Genomic DNA, 14,744 nt, shown 5'->3' on the forward strand with positions numbered 1-14,744 from the left:
ATACTCAGACCTGTTTTATTAACTAGAATTCTTTAAAAGCTGATGCCAAACATCTTTACAGATGAACTGTAGTTCACATCCACCTGTCTGACATTGTCCCCTAAAAACAAGTGCAGTGTGGCAGCTGCTGAATCTGTCTTCAGTTTGTCAAGGAGGATGATTATACTTGGGAGAGATGTGAAAAGAAGGTGAATATTTTGCACTTTTGATACTCTTAGGAACAAATAACTTATTTGGCAAATTGTTTCTTTTTTATGTTTTGGGTGTTGTTTTTGTTTTTTGACTTTTTTTGTATTGTGAACAGGCACTGAAGCTGATGTTATTTTAAGATTACAGAATGGAAAAAGAAATAAACTATTTTAATGTGTGATAATTATGGGGTAGCCCTTGCATTGTAAGATGATGATTTAATTATGGACACATTATCAACAGAATTGAATTTGCATGGAACTCAACACACACTTAAGATCACCACAGCTTAACTGCAGATTTCAGGAATTACAGTCATAGAGGGTACATCAACTTGAAGAGTAGATTGAGTCTTACAGGAAGTGAGTTACAATAAGTAACATTAAGAGCCCAGCTGCCAGCCTGGCCAACATGGTGAAACCCCGTCTCTACTAAAAATAGAAAAAGTAGCTGGGCGTGGTGACGCATGACTAATTCTAGCTACTCAGGAGGCTGAGGCAGCAGAATTGCTTGAACCCAGGAGGCGGAGATTGCAGTGGGCTAAGATCGGGCCACTGCACTCCAGCCTGGGGGACACAGCGAGACTCTGTCTCAGAAAAAAAAAAAAAAAGCCCAGCTGATGTTTTCCAGTTTTGTTTTATTTTCTGGGTTTTTTTTTTTTTTTTTAGTAGAGACGGGGTTTCACCATGTTGGCCAGGCTGGTCTTGAACTCCTGACCTGAGGTGATCCACCTGCCTAGGCCTGGGATTACAGGCATGAGCTACCCGGTCCGGCCTGGTTTGTTTTTTTTGTTTGTTTGTTTTTTTTAGAGACGGAGTCTCACTCTGTCACCCAGGCTGGAGTGCAGTGGCATGACCTCAGCTCACTGCAACCTCCACCTCCCAGGTTCAAGCAATTCCCCTGTCTCAGCTTCCTGAGTAGCTGGGACTATAGGCACTCACCACCACGCCCAGCTAATTTCTGTATTTTCAGTAGAGATGGGTTTTCACCATGTTGGCCAGGCTGGTCTCGAACTCCTGACCTCAAGTGATCCGCCCGCCTCGGCCCCCCAAAGTGCTGGGATTACAGGCGTGAGCCACCATGTCCAGCCTTAGGTTTTCTAGTTTAGAAGACATTTTGTGTACCCTTCTAGGCCTCTGAGCAAGAAGGTTCTTCATTAGGCTCTCCGTGTTATTTTATACTTTCTACTTACGTTCACAGTGGTCCTAAAACCAAGATGCAGCCCTAAGCACCTCATAGGAGCAGCTGTATTTTTTTTTTCTTTTTTTGAGATGGAGTCTTGCTCTGGCACCCAGGCTGGAGTGCAGTGGTGTGATCTCAGCTCACTGCAGCATCCGAGGAGGAGCTGTATTTTAAAGGAAGATACTCAATATTCTAGGAAGCAGATCATCAAAACTTTAAAAAGCGGCTGAGCGTGGTGGCTCATACCTGTAATCCCAGCACTTTAGGAGGCTGAGGCGGGCGAATCACCTTAGGTCAGGAGTTCAAGACCAGTCTGGCCAATGTGGTGAAACCCTCTCTCTACTAAAAATACAAAAATTAGCCAGGCGTGGTGGCGGGCACCTGTAATCCCAGCTAGTCAGGAGGCTGAGGCAGGAGAATCGCTTGAACTTGGGAGGCAGAGGTTGAAATGAACCAAGATCATGCCATTGCACTCCAGCCTGGGTGACAAGAGCAAAACTGTATCTCGAAAAAAATACAGGTTTAAAAGGAAGATATAGAAATATGGAATGCTTATACAGTATTATTTCATAGTTTTTTTAAATGTCATGTTTCTAATGTTTAGATAATCTTGAAAGAAATTCTCCTCACTTCCCCTTTATCCTCCATCTTTCATCAAAGGAAAAAAAATCAAAGCAGTACAAGTACTCCTTTTTTTTTTTTTTTTCCAATTAATCCAAGTTCCTTAGAAATGTTGCTGTTTGGGTGAGAATTCTGACTATCCCAACTTCACAGCCAGCAATGACACTTTCAGCAGAAAGTTTTCTTGGCATAAACTCTTTAGTTCTCAGACTGCTTACTCATAAGTTCTTCTTGAGAACTTCTCAGCAACGCAATCTGTTTTGTCTTGAAGAGCACAAGACTCAGACGGTTGTCACTTTGGGGAGAGCACACAGCATCTCAAACAGCAGGTTAGCCGCCAGCAGGGCTGTGTTCCCTACGAAAAAGTAAAACCTGACATGAATACCCTGCAGACCACCCCCTGAGCCAAGCCTTGGGACTCCTCAGCTTTCTTCCCCTTGTGCCTCCTTTTCCAGAGCCCTGTCTTGTGCACCCCTCTAGGGTGCCCGCCAGCTGTGAACACGCATGCCCAGGCTCTCTGCCTCCATCAAGCATCATTTGGGAGTCATATTTTTAAATTCAGAAAGTTCTTTGTTTGCTCTGAGAACAGATATTTCCCAAAGGAGAACCTATAACAATGATGTGTACTGTATTTATTATCTACCCTCTGAGGTCAATAGGCCTAACTCCATAAGCTTGTCTACATTAAAATTATTGGGATGGCATCTGCTTTGAAGATCTTAACCAGCTAAGTTCCTACTTGATAAATATTAACATATATTATTTATGCTTCAGAATTCACTTTGCAATGAAACATCAAAGGAGAGGGGGATTGGGCCACCCTGTCACTAGACTGCAGGCTGGTTTCTTTCTCTTCTGCTGATTGGTGGGCAAGCTAATGATACTTAACTACCTCCTAGGGGTTTTGTTAGGGTTAATGAGCTCATGTTTGTAAGGTGTGCAGTAATAGGTGTGTTTTCTTCACCATTGGACATGCTCAGCCGCTTCTGCAAGTCATATAAGGGACTCATCCTTTTTTTTTTTTTTTTTTTTTTTTTGAGATGGAGTCTCACTCTGTCACCCAGGCTGGAGTGCAGTGGCACAATCTCAGCTCACTGCAACCTCCGCCTCCTAGGTTCTAAGCGATTCTCCTGCCTCAGCCTCCTGAGTACCTGGGATTACAGGTGTGTGCCACCACACCTGGCTAATTTTTGTATCTTTAGAGAGATGGGGTTTCGCCATGTTGACCAGATTGGTCTTGAACTCCTGACCTCAGGTGATCTGCCCACCTCGGCCTCCCAAAGTGCTGGGATTACAGGCTTGAGCCACCACGCACAGCCCCATTTTCGACTGATTAACTAGCTTCATGTAATTTAAGCTACCAGCTGCCCATAGATCACAGTCTCCTTGCCTACTCACCAGAAAGATCATACGGTGGTGAAACTTCGACAAGATCACAGCCCACCACGTTCAGGCCTTGACAACCCCTGATGATCTCCAGAGCCTGTTCAACATCAAGACTAAGTTGTCCACAGTGGTAATCATTTACAATGAAAAGCACCCAGTAGAGCTTTTCCCAGCACATGCCACCCTTTGACTTGGAATTGGCTTTCCCTCCATGAACATTTATTGACTGCCAGGCACACTGGCAGGCCTCCCAGAGACACAGATAATGCGTACACAGTCCCTGCTCCTCAGGGCTGCATGGTGTGGTGATGGAGACAAGGAAACCAGTCGTTTCAATGTCATGCACCAAGGGCTTCAAGAAAAGCAAGCCCAGAATGGTAACAGCACAGGTAACAACCTGGAGAGGTGGGTAAGGCTTCCCCAAGGTGGAAATACCCAGTTCAAGGGATAGGCCAGGCAGAGGGAAAAACACAGGCAAAGACACCAAGATGGGAAAAGTTGAGGTAGTGAGATGTGGCCAGAAGACAGAATAAGTGAGGGAGACTGATGGGAAGAGAGTGACCTTGTCTGAAAGGGTTCCCATCCTGCAGGTGAAAAGCCCAGAAGGGGCTGGGCGCGGTGGCTCACGCTTGTAATCCCAGCACTTTGGGAGGCCGAGGCGGGCGGATCACGAGGTCAGGAGATCGAGACCACGGTGAAACCCTGTCTCTACTAAAAATATATAAAAAAAAAAAATCAGCCGGGCGTGGTGGCGGGCGCCTGTAGTCCCAGCTACTCAGAGAGGCTGAGGCAGGAGAATGGCGTGAACCCGGGAGGCGGAGCTTGCAGTGAGCCGAGATCGCGCCACTGCACTCCAGCCTGGGCGGCAGAGCGAGACTCCGCCTCAAAAAAAAAAAAAAAAAGAAAAGCCCAGAAGGTTGCTAAGCAGAGGGATGAGGAATGTGTTTCAGAAATCCCTCATGAGAAGAGAGGATGGTTACGGCCATTTCAAGAGAGAGTTATGGCCACCCTCCTTTAAGATCTTAGAGGATGTAAGGTACTTGATTAGGTTTAAGCAGTCTTCATTCATTTACTCTCAAATGTCTTTGAGTGCCTACTATTTGTATGTATCAGGCACTGTCCTAGGCTCCAAGGACAAGGTAGGGAACAATACATAGGTCCTGCCCTCGGGGAGATTCTAGTCATAACCATTCTGCCCCCGTGCATTTACTCCCAGCACACATTATTGGAGCTTTATTTGGGTGTTTCTAAAACTCTTGAGCTTAACTTGGCAGGTAATTGTGCCATCGAATGCACTTTTATTTATTTATTTATTTATTTATTTTTGAGACAAGGTCTCTGTCACCCAGGCTGTAGTGCAGTGGTATGATCACGGCTCACTGAAGGCTTGACCTGCCAGGCTCAGTTGATCCTCCTGCCCCAGCCTCCCCAGTAGCTGGGACTACAGGTGCACACTAGCACACCAGACTAATTTTTATTTTTAGTAAAGATGGGATCTCACTATGTTGCCCAGGCTGGGCTCAAACGATCCATCCACCCTGGCCTCCCAAAGTGCTTAGGTTACTGCCTAAGCCACTGCGCCTGGCCCATTGTATGCACTTCTATTTAAATTTAACCCTAAAAAGATAAGTTTAGTGTTTTTGTTTTGAGATGGAGTTTTGCTCTTGTTGCCCAGACTGGAGTGCAATGTCACGATCTCGGCTCACTGCAACCTCAGCCACCCGTGTTCAAGTGATTCCCCTGCGTCAGCCTCCCGAGTAGCTGGGATTAGAGGCATGTGCCACCATGCCCAGCTAATTTCGTATTTTTAGTAGAGATGGGGTTTCTCCATGTTAGGCTGGTCTCAAACTCCCGACCTCAGGTGAACCACCCGCCTGGTGCCTTGGCCTCCCAAAGTGCTGGGATTACTGGTGTGAGCCACCGCGCCCAGCCAAGTTTAGTGTTTTTGTTTGTTTGGTTGGTTGGTTGGTTGGTTGGTTGGGTTTTTTTTTGAGGTGGAGTCTTGCTCTGTTGCCCAGGCTGGAGTGCAGTGGCATGATCTCGGCTCACTGCAACCTCCACCTCCAAGGTTCAAGCAATTCTCCTGCCTCAGCCTCCCAAGTAGCTGGGATTACAGACGCCTGCCACCGCGCCCGGCTAATTTTTGTACTTTTAGTAGAGACAGGGTTTCACCATCTTGGCCAGGCTGGTCTTGAACTCCTGATCTTGTGATCCACCCGCCTTGGCCTCCCAAAGTGCTGGGATTCCAGGCGTGAGCCATGACACCTGGCCAAGTTTAGCGTTCTTTTTTTTGAGACAGAGTCCCGCTCTTTCACCCAGGCTGGACTACAGTGGCTCTATCTCGGCTCACTGCAAGCTCTGCCTCCTGGGTTCATGCCATTCTCCTGCCTCAGCCTCCTGAGCAGCTGGGATTACAGGCACCCGCCACTGCGCCGGCTAATTTTTTTGTATTTTTAGTAGAGACGGGGTTTCACTGTGTTAGCCAAGATGGTCTCGATCTCCTGACCTCGTGGTCCACCCGCCTCGGCCTCCCAAAGTGCTGGGATTACAGGCGTGAGCCACCGTGCCCGGCCAAGTTTAGTGTTCTTAAGAGAGGATACTATAATGTTGTTCTCATGAACTGTTGTTTTCATGACAGATGAACTGAAGGCAGGAAGAGGAAATAAAGGATAAAATAAGGGACTATTATATCCTAGATAGGAAATGAAGGCCCTTGCCAAAATCAATCACCCTTCAGTAAGAGGGTATTCAAACTTATTCTCAGCCCAGAGAACAGAAAAGGCCTAGGTGCTCTGCTCTTAAAATCCTACCTTGGCAGCCAGGTGCAGTGGCTGACATCTGTAATCTCAGCACTTTGGGAGGCCTGGGTGAGTGGATCACGAGGTCAGGAGTTAGAGACCAGCCTCACCAACATGGTGAAACCCCATCTCTACTAAAAATACAAAAATTAGCCAGGCATAGTGACGTGTGCCTGTAATCTCAGCTACTCAGGAGGCTGAGGCAGGAGAATCGCTTGAACCTGGGAGGCGGAGGTTGCAGTGAGCCGAGATCGCACCGCTGCACTCCAGCCTGGGCGACAGAGTGAGACTCTGTCTCAAACAAACAAACAAAAATCCTATCCTGATTCCTAAAGATTCGCTTCAAGTCCCAGGAAAATGGGTGTTAAGGGTCTCCACCCCCAGGATCTTCACTGGTGGAATCTCCTTACCTGACTAGGAGTAAGACCAGCAATTTCAGGTGTCCCTGTCCCTGGCGCATAGGCAGGATCCAGAGCGTCAATATCAAAGCTGATATAAATGGGTTTGCCTCCCATCTGCTGCCTGACTTCCCCCATCAGAGGAACCAGCGACTTCATCCAGCAGTCTTCAGCCAGGACTACCCGGAAGCCCTGTGGAGACAGGGACTGAGGTTTCTGCCTGGCAGCACTTACAGGGCATTTCCTGTTTGCCAGCCCCATGCTCAGCTCTGTGTGCACATCACACGACCCTCCATCTCCATGAAGAGGGAACTATCCTATTTTACAGGTGAGGAAGGGAGGGACAATGAGTGGTAAGGAAGCAGGGTCAAAGCTGACTGATGGAGTTGGAATCAGAGAGAAGCTTTGCTAAAGCAAGAGTGGGAAACAGCAGCTCACGCTAGCACCTTTTGAATTGCTCTGTCCAGAAGACTGGCCTTGGCAACTCTAAAAGCAAGGGATTTGGGTCTTTCCCATTGGGGTCTTGTCATATATGTCTGTCTGAGAGCCATTCTGCCTAGAGGGTATGAGGACCAGAACTAAGCAGGTGGCAACTCATCTTGGGTCCGGACCTTCTTCCCTCTTTTTTTTTTTTTTTTTTTTTTTGAGACGGAGTCTCACTTTGTCGCCCAGGCTAGAGTGCAGTGGCGCGATCTCGGCTCACTGCAACCTCCACCTCCCGCGTTCAAGCAATTCTCCTGCCTCAGTCTCCCGAGTAGCTGGCAATGCAGGTATGCACCACCACACCTGGCTAATTTTTGTATTTTTAGTAGAGACGGGGTTTCGCCATGTTGGCCAGGCTGGTCTCGAACTCCTGACCTCAGGTGATCCGCCCACCTTAGCCTCCCAAATTGCTGGGATTACAGGTGTGAGTCACCGCGCCCAGCCTCCTCCCCTCTTCTAAGCCATCACCGTCCGAGGGGTTGTTCGATTTCTGCTTGTCTCCCCACCGCAGCAATAGACTTCCCGTGGCCCATAAACCAACCTCCTCACTCCTGTGCTCCATATGCCCCGATGATGCAAACTCAGCCTTTTATCCCTGCTTTCAGACTTGATTAGTAAAGCCCCTGCTGAATCCCTGGTTGCCACTGGTGAGGCAACGGAGAGGAAGGCATTTTGAGGGGCAAGGGTGGGGGGCATTCGGTCTGTCACCTGGCTCCGGTTGTATCTGTAGGGATCCAAGGTCGTGGAGGAGCCCCGGATGCCAATCTGCACCACACACTTACAGTCCAGGAGACCCTCATCCACACACCGACGGAAGGGCGCCCCGTGGTAGAGCTTCTCTCCTAGGGCCTTGTCGGCCGTGTCCGTGTGCGCATCCACATGCAGCAGCCCCACTGGGCCATGCCTGACGACAACAGGGCAGTTCAGAGGCCAACCCTCCCTGTGGGGCCCTAGCACAGCCACCCTTCAGGCCACCAAAACTTGGTGACAATTCACAGCCAAAAAGGGGAGACCTGGCATCCGTTTGCTGCCTTGCAACTGGTTCCTGTCTTCTTGAGATCACTTAGCATCTCAGAGGAACAATAAACTCACGGAAGTCAGGCAGGAAATAGACATGTTTTGGCTGCCACCCACACCTATCACCCAGAATTTGCTTCATTTAGAGACAGGATGAGAATCAAGGGTGGTGGCACAGGAAAGCTTGGCTGAAGGCTTAACTAAACCAAGACATGCCCTTTCCCCAACCAAGGAAGAGGAAGCTTCAATCCAGCTCTCTCCATAACCTCCATCAACCCCTGCCAGCCACCCAAAATAAACATCTGATCCAAATCCGTGAGGAATAAATGCAGCTTTGAGCAAAGACCTGCACCCTCCCACCTCCAACCAGAATGCCACCCACATGTGCTTCCATAGACACATTCTGGAGCTGCCACCCTCCACCCTGGTCCTTCTGTCTCTTTCTCAAACTAAATTAGCCAAAGTCGGCCAATCCCGGGTAGACTTCCACTACTGGCAAATCAGTCTTTTGATTGGGAAAGGTGCCCTTTCAGGAGGAAACAAGGGCCTCTCAGCAAGCTCCACCATTGTGCCTGTCAGTGTTTGTTTTTGGCCGTTGAAGCAAAACAGAAACTAAAGTTAACTGAGGTTGTGTATTTCACTAGAGGCTCATCTTCCAAAAACAGAAGCAAGTTGAAAATGCTGAGCACACATACCAGGGCAGATCTAGGGTAAGGGAGGGTGGCCAGAAGTGTTAATAATAAATTGTCTTGGCTTCTAGCTGGTGACTGACAGAGACACCTGGAGCTCAACCTTAATTTTGATCCCCAGAAGCAGCTCATAACCTGAGCCAGCAGCAGTCACCTAATGCCACCGAACAGCAAATAACTCATTCCCTAGCTTCTGGCTTTTGAAACCTTGCTGGGCCCACGCCATTTGGGTCTTACTTTTTTGCCATCGCTTGCAATATGGGATATGTGATTGTGTGATCTCCACCTGCAAAGAGGAAGAAGAAAACGTCTGGAAAGTGAATTGGAGGACTGGAGGATTACATAGAATAATCTCTCTCTCTCTCTTTTTTTTTTTTTTTTTTTTTTTTTTGAGATGTAGTTTTGTTCTGTTGACCAGGCCGGAGTTCAATGGCACAGTCTCAGCTCACTGCAACCTCTGCCTCCCAGGTTCAAGCGATTCTCCTGCCTCAGCCTCCTGAGTAGCTGGGATTATAGGTGTGCACCACCATACCTGGCTAATTTTGTATTTTTAGTAGAGAAGGAGTTTCACCATGTTGGTCAGGCTGGTCTCAAACTCCTGACCTCAAGTGATCCACTCACCTTGGCCTCCCAAAGTGCTGGGATTACAGGCGTGAGCCACCATGCCCAGCTGAATAATCTTAACCCAATTTTCACCCTTTCAGACTGGGGAGCTATAACCACAGCTACAGTAAGATCTTATCGAATGGCAGGATGCTAAATGAGCCTGGGAGGTCAAGGCTGCAGTAAGCTGTGATCGTGCCACTGCACTCCAGCCTGGGCGACAGAGTAAGACACTATCTCAAAAAAATGAACAGCTTGCCAGGCACGGTGGCTCATGCCTGTAATCCCAGCACTTTGGGAGGCTGAGGCAGGCAGGTCACCTGATGTTGGGAGTTCAAGACCAGCCTGACCAACATGGAGAAACCCTATCTCTACTGAAAATACAAAATTAGCCAGGCATGGTAGCGCATGCCTGTAATCCCGGCTACTCTGGAGGCTGAGGCAGGAGAATCACTTGAACCCAGGAGGCGGAGGTTGCGGTGAGCCGAGATCGCGCCACTGCACTCCAGCCTAGGCAACAAGGGTGAAACTCCGTCTCAAAAAATAAAATAAAATAAATAAATAAAATAAAATAAAATAAAATAAATAAATAGCTTGAGCCTAGAAGTTTGAGACCAGCCTGGGCAACATAGAAAGACCATGTCTCTAAAAAATAAAAATAAAAATAGACCAGGCGCAGTGGCTCACACCTTGGGAGGCCAAGACAAGCAGATCGCCTGAGGCCAGGAATTCAAGGTCCACCTGGGTAATACATTAAGACCCCATCTTTGCAAAAAATACAAAAATTAGCTGGGCATGGTGGCAAACGCCTGGAGACCCAGCTACTCAGGAGGCTGGAGTGGAAGGATCACCTGACCCCAGGGAGGGCAAGGTTGCAGCGAGCCATGACGGCACCACTGCACTCCAGCCTGGGTGACAGAGTGACACCGTGTCTCAAAAATAAATAAATAAAAGAGGAAATTAGACAAGAGCTACTCTAGGAATTGCCTTTTCAGAGTATTCTAGGAAAATGCCTAGAATAGCTCTGTTCAATAGAACCTTCTATGATGATGAGAATGTTCTATCTGCACTGGCCCATATGGTAGCCACTATCCACATGTGACACACATGTGACATACATGTAGCTAATATGACTAAGAAACTGAATATTTTATTTTAATTAATTTGAATTTAGGCCAGGCATGGTGGCTCACACCTGTAATCCCAGTATTTTGGGAGGCTGAGGCGGTGGATCACCTGAGGTCAGGAGTTTGAGACCAGCCTTGCCAACATGTTGAAACCCTATTTCTACTAAAAATACAACAAATTAGCTGGGCGTGGTGGCACGTGCCTGTAATCCCAGCTATTCAGGAGGCTGAGGCAGGAGAATCGCTTGAACCCGGGAGGCGGAGGTTGCCGTGAGCCAAGCTGGGCAACAAGAGCAAAACTCTGTCTCAAAAAAAAAAAGAATTTAAGTAGCTACATGTGGCTAGTGGCTACCCTACTGGACAGCACAGACCTAGGAAAGTATTCTTTCTGATAATAATAATAGCTAACATTTATTGAGGCTTAAGATATGCCATGCATAGGTCGGGCGCAATGGCTCACGCCTGTAATCCCAACACTTTGGAAGGCCGAGGCGGGCATATCACCTGAGGTCAGGAGTTCGAGACCAGCCTGACCAATATGATGAAACCCCATCTCTACTAAAAATACAAAAATTAGCTGGGCATGATGGCAGGCGCCTATAATCCCAGCTATTCAGGAGGCTGAGACAGGAGAACTGCTTGAACCTGGGAGGCGGAGGTTGCAGTGAGCCGAGATCGTGCCATTGCACTCCAGCCTGGGCAACAAGAGTGAAATTCTGTCTCAAAAAAAAGAAAAAAAAAAGATATGCCATGCTTGATGCTGGGCATTTCATGTGCACTTTCATTATATGCCCCTCACACCATGCAGTGAAGTAGGTGTTATTGTGATCATTCCCATCTTACAGGTGAGGGTGTGGAGCATCAAGCAGGGTATACAGCAACGTTGCTAGGGAAAAGTGCAGCTGAGACTTCCAACGATGCCATCCGGAAACCATACTCCTCCCACTATGCCGTGCAGGCTAGGCTCTCTAATTTAGCAAAAATGAATTTGGATATTTAGGAAAAGATCCCTGTCATTTTAAGTATTTGTGAACAAGAGAAAAAATGAGAGTGGGCCAGGAGTGAGGGGATAAGGGGAAAGCTGCCCTATAGGTTGATGTAGAACCTGAGCAGGACAAAAACACCCTCTTTGCAGTTCTCCTCGCAAATAAAGTCATTAGAAATATCATCTTGGCCGGGCACGGTGGCTCACGCCTGTAATCCTAGCACTTTGGGAGGCCAAGGTGGGCGGATCACTTGAGGTCAGGAGTTCAAGACCAGCCTGGCCAACATGGCGAAACCCCGACTCTACCAAAAATACAAAAATTAGCCAGGTATGGTCGTGGGCGCCTATAATACCAGCTACTTGGGAGGCTGAGGCAGGAGAATCACTTGAACCCAGGAAGTGGAGGTTGCAATGTGCTGAGATTGCACCACTGCACTCCAGTCTGGGTAACAGAGTGAGACTGTCACACACACACACACACACACACACACACGTGAAATATTCTCTCCCTAAGGATTAAAATAAATGAATTACAATGCTCTCTTTCCTACTGTCTGCACATTTGCAGTGGCTTGCAGGGGAGAAGTAGCTGTACTCAAGCCCCTGATAAATAAACCCTGAGTGCAGGGAACTACTCTGGCTCTTGCAGACTGACATTACCCAAGGTCAGAGGAATACAGCCAGCTGCTACGATTTTCTCATAGGCCTCTTGAATTCGCCGGCAGCTGTCCTGAAGGTTGTAAAGATTGACATTCACATCGCCTAGGTCTGCAACCATGAGGGACTGGAAGGGGAGGGCCCCCGTGCTAGGATTGACTGTCCGAAGCATCACTGATTCTTCCCGGATGCGGCGAGGTCCGAATCTGCAGAAGGAAGAATCGTCCTGTCAGCCATCTGCAGAGATTTCAGGCTTTGCTTAGGCCAGGGCTTCTCAGCCTCAGCAATTTGGGACCAGATGATTCCATGTTGCGGTGTTGCATAATGGAATGTTTAGCAGCATCCCTGGCCTGTACTCACTAGGTGCCAGTAGCACCCTTCCTCCAAGGTGTAACAACCAAAAACGCCTCCAGATATTGCCAAATGTCCCCTGAGTGCAAAACCGCCCCACTTGAGAATCACTGATCTAGGCTATATATCGAAGAGACTAAATAAGTGTACTAAATGGCATTAGCCAATTTCATTATCTACCTGAGTCTCGGTTTCCTAATTTGTAAAATATTTACCTTGCACTGTAGTAAAAATTAAATGAGGTAATCTATGCAAAGCACCTTGCACTTAGGAGACATTTAATAAGTGCTGACTTTTATAATTCAGATCAGTACGGTCAGATATAGTGTTGCTGAGCTGAATCAGAAATTGCTGATGTTCGGGCCGGGCGCGGTGGCTCACGCTTGTAATCCCAGCACTTTGGGAGGCCGAGGCGGGCGGATCACGAGGTCAGGAGATCGAGACCACAGTGAAACCCCATCTCTACTAAAAAAATACAAAAAATTAGCCGGGCGTGGTGGCGGGCGCCTGTAGTCCCAGCTACTCAGAGAGGCTGAGGCAGGAGAATGGCGTGAACCCGGGAGGCAGAGCTTGCAGTGAGCCGAGACTGCGCCACTGCACTCCAGCCTGGGCGACAGAGCGAGACTCCGTCTCAAAAAAAAAAAAAAAAAAAAAAAAGAAATTGCTGATGTTCAATAATTAGGAAGATGAATTTTGCTTCCTCCGACTTGATCCTAGGAAAATTGCCTTCATTTGAGCATTTCCTGAGTCAGGTGACATCCACAGATTTGGGGAAGGGGAAGCCAGTTTCTGCTCTCAAATGCAATGTCACCTGCCACTGTAAGCTGGGGAGAGGAGAGGAGAGGAATCCATAGCAGCCATCCCCGCAAGGCCCCAGGATGGGGACACAGAGAAGGTTCAGTCTCCAGAATCCCTTCTTTTTTCTTTTTTTGAGACGGAGTCTCACTCTGTTGCCCAGGCTGGAGTGCAGTGGCGCAATCTTAGCTCACTGCAACCTCCGCCTCCCAGGTTCAAGCGATTCTCCTGCCTCAGCCTCCCGAGTAGCTGGGATTACAGGCCCGCGCCATCATGCCCGGCTTTTTTTTTTTTTTTTTTTTTTTTTTTTCTGTACCTTTGTACAGACAGGGTTTCACCATGTTGGACAGGATGGTCTCAAACTCCTGACCTCGTGATCCGCCCGCCTCAGCCTCCCAAAGTGCTGGGATTACAGGCATGAGCCACCGGGCCGGCCAAAATCCCTTCTTGACCAATGATGACACTAAAGATGTGGGAGGCCACGCCCATGTTGAGCTCTGGGGGTTGCTTGTTGAGGGTCCAGGGAAATCAACCATCTCAAACCATAAGGGGCATTTTGGAGCCGGCCACCAGCTTCCAACTCGACCCGGGGCCAGCAGGGGCGCCTGTCCCGGTGCTTTCCATGCCCGACAGCCAGCAAGCAGTCCCTCCACGTGTCCCCGGCCCCCGTCCTTCAGGCCTTACCTTGCCCCAGGCCGGTTGGAAGTCCCAGTATCCAGGGGTACTCCGATGAAGGCAGCGTCCAGCCCCTCGGGGGAGGTCTGCACCGGCAGGCGCATCATGGAGCAGACGCCCACCGGCCGAGCCACGAACTCGGGGCTGGGGGGCAGGTTCCGGGGCGCGTCGGAAGCCTGGCGGCTCTGGCGGCGCCCCGGGTGGCAGAGCCCTGCGGCAGGACGCGCGCCCACGCCGGGCCCCGAGCCCCGGGCGCAGCCGGACGCCAGCAGCCTCAGCATTGCGGCGCGCGGCCCCGACCTCACCGACCAGACCGCCCGCGAGGCCGCCGCGATCTGGCTGGTCCCGAACGGCGAGGCGAGTGTGCACGCGCCAGAGCCGGAACCCGAGCCGGCTCAAAGGTCAGGGGCGCCCTGGAATCAAGGCGGGGGAGGGGCCCCAGGGAGCTGCGGTGCTCTCCCCTCAACCCCTCTGGACTTCAGCCTCTGGCAAAGAGAGTCAGGCCGGGGGTGCCCACTGGCCGGCACTGTGCCAGAGGTGTCTGCGCCCTGCTCCCCACTGTGGCCTTCAGCAGCCTCTTCTCCCATTCAGAGTAATTTTGTTTGTTTTTATAGAGACGGTCTCACTGTGTTGCCCAGACTGGTCTCGAACTTCTGGACTCAAGTGATCCTCCCACCTTGGCCTCCGAAAGTGCTGGGATTACAGGTGTGAGCCACAGCAGCCACCCCAGAGTAATATTTTTAAAGCCAGAAAGATATGAAGGAAAATGATCTTTCTCTAAGCCAGAA

General features: G+C 49.2%; 1 protein-coding gene across 1 annotated transcript; it reads right to left on the reverse strand.

Annotated features, from left to right (window-relative positions):
- Positions 1 to 338: 338 nt before the first annotated feature.
- Positions 339 to 14,321, reverse strand: AGMAT (agmatinase). The gene is made up of 7 exons (XM_032759018.2): positions 13,966 to 14,321; positions 12,139 to 12,341; positions 9,001 to 9,049; positions 7,766 to 7,961; positions 6,587 to 6,766; positions 3,391 to 3,475; positions 339 to 2,347 (listed from the first exon to the last, which is right to left on the reverse strand). The coding sequence occupies exons 1-7, from the start codon at positions 14,235 to 14,237 to the stop codon at positions 2,274 to 2,276; spliced, it is 1,059 nt and encodes a 352-aa protein (XP_032614909.1). The 5' UTR covers positions 14,238 to 14,321; the 3' UTR covers positions 339 to 2,273.
- Positions 14,322 to 14,744: the final 423 nt, after the last annotated feature.

The sequence above is a fragment of the Hylobates moloch genome, unplaced genomic scaffold (genome assembly GCF_009828535.3).
Source record: "Hylobates moloch isolate HMO894 unplaced genomic scaffold, HMol_V3 SCAFFOLD_9, whole genome shotgun sequence".
Classification (NCBI taxonomy): Eukaryota; Metazoa; Chordata; class Mammalia; order Primates; family Hylobatidae; genus Hylobates; species Hylobates moloch.

Coding starts and splice junctions, on each gene's coding strand:
- AGMAT (XM_032759018.2), bottom strand. CDS start 14,237: ATGCTGAGGCTGCTGGCGTCCGGCTGCGCCCGGGGCTCGGGGCCCGGC. Junction 6,767..7,765: donor ACAGATACAACCGGAGCCAG/GTGACAGACCGA, acceptor CTGTCTCCACAG/GGCTTCCGGGTAGTCCTGGC. Junction 2,348..3,390: donor ACCACCGTATGATCTTTCTG/GTGAGTAGGCAA, acceptor ACTTTTTCGTAG/GGAACACAGCCCTGCTGGCG.